General features: G+C 43.0%; 1 protein-coding gene across 2 annotated transcripts in view; it reads right to left on the minus strand.

Moving 5' to 3' along the window:
- Window positions 1–12,500, minus strand: part of LOC143296145 (advillin-like) — a 96,793-nt gene that overhangs the window by 66,327 nt on the left and 17,966 nt on the right. For both annotated transcript variants that reach the window (XM_076608055.1, XM_076607983.1), the window contains exons 5-9: window positions 11,935–12,012; window positions 11,537–11,589; window positions 4,667–4,772; window positions 1,096–1,206; window positions 1–5 (exon numbers count right to left, since the gene is read on the minus strand). The exon at window positions 1–5 is cut by the window's left edge and continues 62 nt beyond it. In XM_076608055.1, coding sequence (XP_076464170.1) covers window positions 1–5; window positions 1,096–1,206; window positions 4,667–4,772; window positions 11,537–11,589; window positions 11,935–12,012 — 353 coding nt within the window. The remainder of the gene's footprint in view (window positions 6–1,095; window positions 1,207–4,666; window positions 4,773–11,536; window positions 11,590–11,934; window positions 12,013–12,500) is intronic.

The raw sequence follows: 12,500 nt of genomic DNA on the forward strand, positions 1-12,500 counted from the left end.
GCAGCCTGGAATATACACACCCACAGGCATGCTGGTCAGTGTGCTGTTGTTAGGACTACTGCAGCTATACTGCTGCTGCTGCTTCTACTGCTGCTGAAGAAATACCACCACCACCACCACAACAACAGCTACTAGTACTACAACGACGACTATGACTGAAGCTGCTGCAAATACTACTACTACTACTACATCCCATACCACAAGTACAGGTACAGCTCGTACTTTTAACAAAGTGTATTCAAACTTCATATTCAGTGATTATTGTCGCCAGTAGGGTCTAGGGGGAATAGTTGATGGTGTTCTGCGTACGTTAAAGAACAGCAGACACTACCGAACACCACGAACGTGCAGGGTCTCCTTTGTTGTGCGGCCTCCTGGAGACATACTATTCTTGTGGACTGCCGTCGCTGAGACTGCGACTGACGAACCTGAGTGTGGCTGTGTTGAGGGACTCTAAATAATCATGTGTCAATAATGCCAATGAAACGGTGTAGATGGTGTGGCACTGAGCGAAAAACAAAGACATATTCAAACTGGAAAAAAAAAAAAAAAAAAAAAACGAATATGTATTAGCTGGCACGAGAGAAACAATTCATGGTATTTTTATTGCTACATTTTCAAATAGAATACTAGTTAAACAAAAGAAAGGTTCGTCATTATTTAACTTAGAGATTTGCATTAGCTTACAGCTGGACCAACAGCTGTATGATCAGTGACTTCTCCAATGCAATAGGAATTCATTTACAGCACAGTCTTTTGTGAAGGACTCAACCTAGAAGAGAAGACTGCACTGGCTCTTAGTCTGCATCCTTGAGGACAACTGAGTTGGCCTTCAGAAACATCCCAAGGCCGACTGTCCTATAGCCCTCTTAGCCGAAAGAGTGGGGTTGAACTTGGGCAAGACACTCTCCACTATCGTCAAAAATTGTAGCCTGGATAGTCGGGACAGCAGTTGCCTCATCTGCTGTTCTGATGGTCATAGTCGGAAACGACTGGCTATCACACACACACACACGGGCGCGCGCGCGCGCGCACACACACACACACACACACACACACACACACACACACACAAAGATGTCTTCATCTTCTGACCTTAATTCTCTCCAGCCTGCTGCTCTGTGGCCCACACCACACGTAGATGGTCAGCCCGCAGTCCAGTATAAACACGTCGCCCTGGTTGAGGGACGAGCAGTGGCACTTGACCTGAAGCATCGTGTGTGTGATGGCTGGTCATAGCTTCTGAAGTTCCACACTTTAACAATTGTGTCCCACGTTTCTATGTATATCAGTGTTCATGTCAGATACTCCTACCAGCTTTGAAAAATAAAAATTACCCTTAGTATTTTTTAGTGTGTGTGTGTGTGTGTGTGTGTGTGTGTGTGTGTGTGTGTGTGTGTGCTACTGTATAATTTGTGTGTGTGTTTGATAATTCTGTGTGCGGCGTATATGCGTGTATAAATATGTGTGTAGGTTTTGTTTCTTCGTCTTTTTCTCCCTATGTATGTATGCATGTATGAATGAAAATGTAATGTAAAATATGAATAAAAAGAAGTTTTTTTAAAAAATCTTCTGAATGCAACATGCACTTTAGCGCACGTGACAAATGAACCTTCGGCAACAAAAACGTTGTTGTCCCTGGCAAAATTATGGCAAAACTGCTGTGTGTGTGTGTGTGTGTGTGTGTGTGTGTGTGTGTGTGTGTGTGTGTGTGTGTGTGTGTGTGTGTGTGTGTGTGTGAGCGCACGCGCTTATTTGTTTGTTGTTTGTCGCACATGCATTATGTATAACCGACGGTATGCCGGCCGGGCATAACTTCTTTCGTTTTCGACACGAGCTCCCAGTCTGGGAAATGTGAGACGTACAGACTGACTGGCTGTCAGATTTACATACGGACAGACCTGTTATCTTAACAGATCTACAAACCTATAGACAGTCCAGACAGTCTTTTGTTTTCTCATCAGTGGTCGAAGCGTTGCCAAGAGAGATAATCCAACTTCAATGAGAAAAACACACAATAATGGAAGGTTGTCTCCCCTGCACACGTCATCTATATTTCATTCGTTTTTACCGGGGAATAAAAGAAAGAAAGAAAGAAAAAAATTCTTATCGAGCAAGTGGTTACTGCACACATCCGTGTATTTTGTACTGTGACCATAGAAATACGCCGTTTTGTAATTGTATCTTTTGTGGCGTAAAATTGTACAAAGTGTCCAAATGACATGGAACTATATTTTCACTTTAAAAAGATATAAATACAAATAAAAAGGTTAACCCTAATCCTTTTTTACGGCTATCGGAACAGTGAACTCATGTCTGCGATAGAAAAGTGCGATCCAGTCCTCTCTCTCCGCCGTTTTTAATCCTCCACAACCGAAGTGACCCATTCACAGCTGAGTGGACTGATGCAAATCGGAGTAGAGTACCTTTCCCAAGGACAAAACACCAAACCGAAAGTGGCCTCCAGCCCTGATCACTGGTGAACACTGGATCTGAAGTCCTACTGCTCGCCGACTTTTCAACATACAATTAAAAAGAAACAAAAACCAACTAAACTAACTGACTTGTCAACTAAAAAAAAAAAAAAAAAATGTGGGATTCAGAAAGATTTTTTTTTTTTAATTATCACTTCTATTTTAACGGCGAAGTCTTTCGCATAGGTTGTAGATTTTACCGGTACATAAGAATAGCTAAGGTTCATTTCAATGTCGATTAATCTAGAGGCAGTGTTGTACTGTATTACTCATGATTTTTTTTGGCGTAAGTATAGATTGTTATTTAACTGAAAATAACATAAAAGTTGTCTAATCTATATTGTCTTTTTTCGTCGGGCGAGGATTTTTTTAAAGTAATTATTGATGATATTGTGGAGCTCATGACAAAAAAGCAAAACTTTAAGGAAATTCATCAAGTTGTCAGACATTACTCAAGTTTCGGATTTTGTTTCAAGAAGGCGTCAAAGTATGCAGACCGATCCAACTAAATTGAAGGGGGTTTTGGGAGAGGGGATGAAGCATAAAACCAACGTGCTGGTTGCCTTAAAACGTATGGAAAAAATCATACAAAATAAATGAAAGAGAAAAGAATTGCCCATCGACCGTTTTATTTATTTATCTATTTATTTTTATTATTTTATTTTATTTATCTATTTATTTATTTATTTATTTATTTTGGGGTTTTTTGTTGTTGGTTTGTTTTGTTTTTATTGTACTTCCGTTGCACTGGTGCTTGGAAAAAACAATTGAAATATGAATTTCAAACAGTCGTTTTAAATAAAACGAATTTCATGGATGGAATTTTATTTCAAGTTAATGGAACAGCTTTATCATTGTTTTGTGTTTAAACCATAAAATTAAACACTGTTCTGTTTGTATTTTTACAGTTTCCTGTTCTTTTACGTAGAGAAAACAAGGTGAACGTTTCCCAACGACATGGACCACAACCCATAGCCTTCAGGCCGGCAATTACAGAACCGGAAACACGAACATATTACCAGGGCTCGTTTTGTTTCACCTTGTTTCGGTAAAAATGACCGTAAATGTGTCGAGTTGACAATCGAGTTGCCTATCCATAGATCTTCCATAACTTTTCAGTTATAAGCCATGCAAACTCTCTCTCTCTTTCGTTGTGTGTGTGTGTGTGTGTGTGTGTGTGTGTGTGTGTTTGTAATTATGTAATACGCGTAATCTGTTTTATACGCGAATCTGTTTTATATTATTACGCGCTAAATCATTATTTTTCTTCTTCTTTCTTTTGTGAGTTATTGCGCGCGCGTGTGTGTATGTGTGTGTGTGTGTGTGTTATGTTTATTGCAAAGCGCTTTGAGCTCTCTTTACGGGAGGAAAGCGCTCAACAAATGTCCATTATTATTATTATTATTATTATTATTATTGAATAAGGTTGATGCGCGTGTCAAACTGAATCGCCCTCTGCCGGCAAGGGGAAGAATGCTGACCCAGCCGAACGCGGATATGTCGTGACCAAGAGGCGGACGCCTCTGAGAATCCGATTCGGGGTTACGCTCTCACTTCCGGTGTCCAGGACGCCTTCGTAAGCTGCCAGGGACGCCTGTTGCTGTCCTGTCCATAGGGGAGCGGTGGCCCGGTGGTACTGCGGCCGACTGGGAAGTAAGTGTCCACGGGTTCGGGTCTCGTATATGGACCGGGAGTTTTATATCGCCCCCCACCCCAACCCCCCAGCCACCTGCCCACTCTGCTGGATATTGAGTGATGGTTTGGGTTCTGGAATGGCCTTTCGGAAGAGCCGATTAATTGAGGTCCCATGTGCAGCAGGCCCTCGGCGCACGTAAAAGAACCTTTGGCAACACAAACGTTGTGTCTGGTAAAAGTAAAAGAACCTTTGACAACAAAAACGTTGTGACTGGCAAAATTCTGTTCAGAGAAACCCACTTTGATTGTCAAAGAAAATCGAAAAACGGGATTGGAACCGATGGATACTCGCTTCCTAGTCGGACGCATTACCAAGAATCAACCACACCATTCTATTTCATTCGTTTACTTATTTCTTTTCTTTTTTTTTTTCCACCAAGAATGCGTCAGATTCACACCAACAAAAGGACAGTACCAGGTCATAGCAGTGACTTTAACGTTCAAAAGAGACAGGTGTATTGATCAAAAGGACCCGAAAGTTATTTTTCTTTTCTCACCTGTCTCACACGGACGTTCCGTTTCCCTTTGATGTGCATCAGCCTGGTCTCGTACTTGTCTCTCTCCACTTTCTTGAAGCCAGAGTCCACCCCGCCGTCCATGTATCTGTGGACAACACACAGCTAGTCAACGGTGATGGTGCCATTGTCTGTGGTGGTGTCATTGTCTGTTTGTGGTGGTGTCATTGTCTGTTTGTGGTGGTGTCATTGTTTGTCGGTGATGGTGCCATTGTCTGTTTGTGGTGATGCCATTGTGTGTTTGTGGTGGTGCCATTGTCTGTTTATGATGGTACCATTGTGTGTTTGTGGTGGTGGTGTCATTGTCTGTTTGTGGTGGTGGTGTCAATGTCTGTTTGTGGTGGTGTCATTGTCTGTTTGTGGTAGTGTCATTGTCTGTTTGTGGTGGTGCCATTGTCTGTTTGTGGTGGTGTCATTGTCTGTTTGTGGTGGTGTCATTGTCTGTTTGTGGTGGTGTCATTGTCTGTTTGTGGTGGTGGTGTCATTGTCTGTTTGTGGTGGTGTCATTGTCTGTTTGTGGTGGTGCCATTGTCTGTTTGTGGTGGTGTCAATGTCTGTTTATGATGGTACCATTGTCTGTTTGTGGTGGTGTCAATGTCTGTTTATGATGGTACCATTGTCTGTTTGTGGTGGTGTCAATGTCTGTTTATGATGGTACCATTGTCTGTTTGTGGTGGTGTCATTGTCTGTTTGTGGTGGTGTCATTGTCTGTTTGTGGTGGTGATGTCAATGTCTGTTTATGATGGTGTCATTGTCTGTTTGTGGTGGTGTCATTGTCTGTTTGTGGTGGTGTCATTGTCTGTTTATGATGGTGTCATTGTCTGTTTGTGGTGGTGGTGTCATTGTCTGTTTGTGGTGGTGTCATTGTCTGTGGTGGTGGTGCCATTGTGGTGGTGTCATTGTCTGTCTGTTTGTGGTGGTGTCATTGTCTGTCTGTTTGTGGTGGTGTCATTGTCTGTTTGTGGTAGTGGTGTCATTGTCTGTTTCTGGTGGTGTCATTGTCTGTTTGTGGTGGTGGTGTCATTGTCTGTTTGTGGTGGTGGTGTCATTGTCTGTTTATGATGGTGTCATTGTCTGTTTGTGGTGGTGGTGTCAATGTCTGTTTGTGGTGGTGTCATTGTCTGTTTGTGGTGGTGTCATTGTCTGTTTATGATGGTGTCATTGTCTGTTTGTGGTGGTGGTGTCATTGTCTGTTTGTGGTGGTGTCATTGTCTGTGGTGGTGGTGCCATTGTGGTGGTGTCATTGTCTGTCTGTTTGTGGTGGTGTCATTGTCTGTCTGTTTGTGGTGGTGTCATTGTCTGTCTGTTTGTGGTGGTTTCATGGTCTGTTTGTTTGTGGTGGTTTCATTGTCTGTTTGTGGTGGTGCCATTGTCTGTTTTGATGTCATTGTCTGTTTGTGGTAGTGTCAATGTCATTGTCTGTTTGTGGTGGTGCCATTGTCTGTCTGTGGTGATGCCATTGTCTGTCTGTGGTGATGCCATTGTCTGTTTTGATGTCATTGTCTGTTTGTGGTGGTGTCAATGTCATTGTCTGTTTGTGGTGGTGCCATTGTCTGTTTGTGGTGGTGTCAATGTCTGTTTGTGGTGGTGCCATTGTCTGTTTGTGGTGGTGCCATTGTCTGTTTGTGGTGGTGTCATTGTCTGTTTGTGGTGGTGTCATTGTCTGTTTGTGGTGATGTCATTGTCTGTTTGTGGTGGTGTCATTGTCTGTTTGTGGTGGTGTCATTGTCTGTTTGTGGTGGTGTCAATGTCTGTTTGTGGTGGCGTCAATGTCTGTTTGTGGTGATGTCAATGTCTGTTTATGATGGTACCATTGTCTGTTTGTGGTGGTGATGTCAATGTCTGTTTATGATGGTGTCATTGTCTGTTTGTGGTGGTGGTGTCAATGTCTGTTTGTGGTGGTGTCATTGTCTGTTTGTGGTGGTGTCAATGTCTGTTTGTGGTGGTGTCAATGTCTGTTTGTGGTGATGTCAATGTCTGTTTATGATGGTACCATTGTCTGTTTGTGGTGGTGTCATTGTCTGTTTGTGGTGATGTCAATGTCTGTTTATGATGGTACCATTGTCTGTTTGTGGTGGTGTCAATGTCTGTTTGTGGTGGTGTCAATGTCTGTTTATGATGGTACCATTGTCTGTTTGTGGTGGTGTCAATGTCTGTTTGTGGTGGTGTCAATGTCTGTTTATGATGGTACCATTGTCTGTTTGTGGTGGTGGTGTCATTGTCTGTTTGTGGTGGTTGTGTCATTGTCTGTTTGTGGTGGTGGTGTCAATGTCTGTTTATGATGGTACCATTGTCTGTTTGTGGTGGTGTCATTGTCTGTTTGTGGTGGTGTCATTGTCTGTTTGTGGTGGTGGTGTCATTGTCTGTTTATGATGGTGTCATTGTCTGTTTGTGGTAGTGGTGTCATTGTCTGTTTGTGGTGGTGGTGTCATTGTCTGTTTGTGGTGGTGTCATTGTCTGTTTGTGGTGGTGGTGTCATTGTCTGTTTATGATGGTGTCATTGTCTGTTTGTGGTGGTGGTGTCATTGTCTGTTTGTGGTGGTGTCATTGTCTGTTTGTGGTGGTGTCATTGTCTGTTTGTGGTGGTGTCATTGTCTGTTTGTGGTGGTGTCAATGTCTGTTTATGATGGTACCATTGTCTGTTTGTGGTGGTGTCATTGTCTGTTTGTGGTGGTGTCATTGTCTGTTTATGATGGTACCATTGTCTGTTTGTGGTGGTGTCAATGTCTGTTTATGATGGTACCATTGTCTGTTTGTGGTGGTGCCATTGTCTGTCTGTGGTGGTGTCATTGTCTGTTTGTGGTGGTACCATTGTCTGTTTGTGGTGGTGTCAATGTCTGTTTATGATGGTACCATTGTGTGTTTGTGGTGGTGTCAATGTCTGTTTATGATGGTACCATTGTGTGTTTGTGGTGATGTCAATGTCTGTTTATGATGGTACCATTGTCTGTTTGTGGTGGTGGCATTGTCTGTTTGTGGAGGTGTCATTGTCTGTTTGTGGTGGTGCCATTGTCTGTTTGTGGTGGTGCCATTGTCTGTTTGTGGTGGTGCCATTGTATGTCTGTGGTGGTGGTGTCATTGTCTGTTTGTGGTGTCATTGTCTGTTTGTGGTGGTGTCATTGTCTGTGTGTAGTGGTGCCATTGTCTGTTTGTGGTGGTGCCATTGTCTGTTTGTGGTAGTGTCATTGTCTGTGTGTAGTGGTGCCATTGTCTGTTTGTGGTGGTGCCATTGTCTGTTTGTGGTGGTGTCATTGTCTGTGTGTAGTGGTGCCATTGTCTGTTTATGATGGTACCATTGTCTGTTTGTGGAGGTGTCAATGTCTGTTTGTGGTGGTGCCATTGTCTGTTTGTGGAGGTGCCATTGTCTGTTTGTGGTGGTGGTACCATTGTCTGTTTGTGGTGGTATCATTGTCTGTTTGTGGTGATGTCATTGTCTGTTTGTGGTGGTGCCATTGTCTGTTTGTGGTGATGTCATTGTCTGTTTGTGGTGATGTCATTGTCTGTTTGTGGTGGTGTCATTGTCTGTTTGTGGTGGTATCATTGTCTGTTTGTGGTGGTGCCATTGTCTGTTTGTGGTGGTATCATTGTCTGTTTGTGGTGATGTCATTGTCTGTTTGTGGTGATGTCATTGTCTGTTTGTGGTGGTGTCATTGTTTGTGGTGGTGGTGTCATTGTCTGTCTGTGGTGGTGTCATTGTTTGTCTGTGGTGGTGTCATTGTTTGTGGTGGTGGTGTCATTGTCTGTCTGTGGTGGTGTCATTGTTTGTGGTGGTGGTGTCATTGTCTGTCTGTGGTGGTGTCATTGTTTGTCTGTGGTGGTGTCATTGTCTGTCTGTGGTGGTGTCATTGTTTGTGGTGGTGGTGTCATTGTCTGTCTGTGGTGGTGTCATTGTTTGTGGTGGTGGTGTCATTGTCTGTCTGTGGTGGTGTCATTGTCTGTCTGTGGTGGTGTCATTGTCTGTCTGTGGTGGTGTCATTGTCTGTCTGTGGTGGTGTCATTGTTTGTGGTGGTGGTGTCATTGTCTGTTTGTGGTGGTGTCATTGTCTGTCTGTGGTGGTGTCATTGTCTGTCTGTGGTGGTGTCATTGTCTGTTTGTGGTGGTGTCATTGTCTGTTTGTGGTGGTGTCATTGTCTGTTTGTGGTGGTGGTGTCATTGTCTGTTTGTGGTGGTGTCAATGTCTGTTTATGATGGTACCATTGTCTGTTTGTGGTGGTGTCATTGTCTGTTTGTGGTGGTGTCATTGTCTGTTTATGATGGTACCATTGTCTGTTTGTGGTGGTGTCAATGTCTGTTTATGATGGTACCATTGTCTGTTTGTGGTGGTATCATTGTCTGTTTGTGGTGGTGTCATTGTCTGTTTGTGATGGTACCATTGTCTGTTTGTGGTGGTGTCAATGTCTGTTTATGATGGTACCATTGTGTGTTTGTGGTGGTGTCAATGTCTGTTTATGATGGTACCATTGTGTGTTTGTGGTGATGTCAATGTCTGTTTATGATGGTACCATTGTCTGTTTGTGGTGGTGGCATTGTCTGTTTGTGGAGGTGTCATTGTCTGTTTGTGGTGGTGCCATTGTCTGTTTGTGGTGGTGCCATTGTCTGTTTGTGGTGGTGCCATTGTATGTCTGTGGTGGTGGTGTCATTGTCTGTTTGTGGTGTCATTGTCTGTTTGTGGTGGTGTCATTGTCTGTGTGTAGTGGTGCCATTGTCTGTTTGTGGTGGTGCCATTGTCTGTTTGTGGTAGTGTCATTGTCTGTGTGTAGTGGTGCCATTGTCTGTTTGTGGTGGTGCCATTGTCTGTTTGTGGTGGTGTCATTGTCTGTGTGTAGTGGTGCCATTGTCTGTTTATGATGGTACCATTGTCTGTTTGTGGAGGTGTCAATGTCTGTTTGTGGTGGTGCCATTGTCTGTTTGTGGAGGTGCCATTGTCTGTTTGTGGTGGTGGTACCATTGTCTGTTTGTGGTGGTATCATTGTCTGTTTGTGGTGATGTCATTGTCTGTTTGTGGTGGTGCCATTGTCTGTTTGTGGTGATGTCATTGTCTGTTTGTGGTGATGTCATTGTCTGTTTGTGGTGGTGTCATTGTCTGTTTGTGGTGGTATCATTGTCTGTTTGTGGTGGTGCCATTGTCTGTTTGTGGTGGTATCATTGTCTGTTTGTGGTGATGTCATTGTCTGTTTGTGGTGATGTCATTGTCTGTTTGTGGTGGTGTCATTGTTTGTGGTGGTGGTGTCATTGTCTGTCTGTGGTGGTGTCATTGTTTGTCTGTGGTGGTGTCATTGTTTGTGGTGGTGGTGTCATTGTCTGTCTGTGGTGGTGTCATTGTTTGTGGTGGTGGTGTCATTGTCTGTCTGTGGTGGTGTCATTGTTTGTCTGTGGTGGTGTCATTGTCTGTCTGTGGTGGTGTCATTGTTTGTGGTGGTGGTGTCATTGTCTGTCTGTGGTGGTGTCATTGTTTGTGGTGGTGGTGTCATTGTCTGTCTGTGGTGGTGTCATTGTCTGTCTGTGGTGGTGTCATTGTCTGTCTGTGGTGGTGTCATTGTCTGTCTGTGGTGGTGTCATTGTTTGTGGTGGTGGTGTCATTGTCTGTTTGTGGTGGTGTCAATGTCTGTTTATGATGGTACCATTGTCTGTCTGTGGTGGTGTCAATGTCTGTCTGTGTAGCAGTGATGGGCGCACCAGCCGACAAGCGTTGGACTTCCATTCTGTGGGTCCTGAGTTCGATCCCACGATCGCCGCATGGTGGGTCTGTGGTGGAGATTTCTTTTTTCTGATCTCCCAGGCGGGTCAACACATGTGCAGGCCTGTTAGTGCCTGAACCCCATCCTTGTGTATATGCATGCAGAAGATCAAAATAACACACACGTCAAAGATCCCTTTCAGCGTTCGGGTGGATTATAGAAACACGAACATGCCCAGCATGTACACCACCAGAAAAGGACTATGGCAGCGTTAATAGCGGGGATGAAATCGGTGATACATGATAAAAAGGTTCATTCGTGCAAACGAGTGAACCTAGGAGTTGCAGACAGAACACAAAACACAGAAGGATAGAGAGGAGAAAGAAGCGGTTACAATATACCATTCACTTGGCTGTGAATAACACATGGCGGGTCCAAGTGATGGCAATGATAATGGTTATTGAGATTATTAGTGTTCGCTAGTGACGGATGCCTTCAGTTAAACAACAACAACAACAACAATAACAAACAGTGTCAGTATCAGTATCAGTAGCTCAAGGAGGCGTCACTGCGTTCGGTCAAATCCATATACGCTACACCACATCTGCCAGGCAGATGCCTGACCAGCAGCGTGAATCAACGCGCTTAGTCAGGCTTTGAGAAAAAAATTAAAAAAATAAAATTAAAAAAATATTAAAATAAAATATAAAAATAATAAAATAAAATTGAAAATAAAAAATAAAATAAAAACTAAAAATAAAACAATTAAATAAATAAATAGAAATAAAAACTAAAACTAAAATAAAATAAATAAAGTAAAAAATAACAAAAATATATAATAATAATAATAATAATAATAATAATAATAATAATAATAATAATAATAATAATAATACACACAAAATAATAATTAATAACAAGCAAACAACAACAAAGAAGAAAAAGAAGACACCATGTCGTTTCAAGGTCTGCAATACGAATTAAGTTCGAGTAAACTGAAGTTATGTCATGAGGTGCAAGTGTTGTATAACGATTATACGAATGCCAAAAGAAAGAGACAAAGGCAAATACAACAGAAAGACATAGACAGACAGACAGACAGACAAACAGACAGGCACGCAGCCAAAGAAAGTGAGTAGCAGTCTACACATCAGTTTCCGGTAAGTTACTGACCTTATCCCGGCCTTAAAGTAGGACAGGAACTGTTTGGATTCATGATCCTGGACCTGCGAAGAAAGCGATGACCTTGTCAACATTGGTAGTAGTAGTAGTAGAAGCAGGAGAAGAAGAAGAAGAAGAAGAAGAAGAAGAATCTTTTCAACACTGGTAGAAGAAGAAGAGGAAGAAGAAGAACCTTTTCAACACTGGTAGAAGAAGAAGAGGAAGACTGAAGAATGTCTCTGATGCAGCCTAAAGTCTCAAAACTGTTTTTGATCACATCTGCTGCAGTTACACAGTCTAAAAAAAAACATGTCTGAAATGTTTTCTAACATCATCGCAGTCCATCCCATGAAATTATTAACTACACACACACACACACACACACACAGGGGCATCCTACACCCCCCCACCTCTCTGTGCTGCACAGGTCCACCCCCAAGGGCCTCGTCCAGTTCCACCGTCTTGTACGCCGCTATCCCTTTTTCGTCCTGCCGACAGCCAGGGCCACATTGTTAGAGGTGATGCCATGCAATGGTGTGCAATGCAATGCAATGCAATGCAATGCAATGCAATGCAGTGCAGTGCAGTGCAGTGCAGTGCAGTGCAGTGCAGTTCAGAACAGTACAGTGCAGTGCAGTGCAGTTCAGAACAGTTCAATGCAGTGCAGTGCAGTGCAGTTCATAACAGTTCAATGCAGTGCAGTTCAGAACAGTTCAATGCAGTGCAGTGCAGTTCAGAACAGTTCAATGCAGTGAAGAGCAGTGCAGTTCAGAACAGTTCAATGCAGTGCAGTTCAGAACAGTTCAATGCAGTGCAGTTCAGAACAGTTCAATGCAGTGCAGTGCAGTTCAGAACAGTTCAATGCAGTGCAGTGCAGTTCAGAACAGTTCAATGCAATGCAGTTCAGAACAGTTCAATGCAGTGCAGTGCAGTTCAGAACAGTTCAATGCAGTGCAGTGCAGTTCAGAACAGTTCA

Source organism: Babylonia areolata, chromosome 1, assembly GCF_041734735.1.
Source record: "Babylonia areolata isolate BAREFJ2019XMU chromosome 1, ASM4173473v1, whole genome shotgun sequence".
Lineage (NCBI taxonomy): Eukaryota > Metazoa > Mollusca > Gastropoda > Neogastropoda > Buccinidae > Babylonia > Babylonia areolata.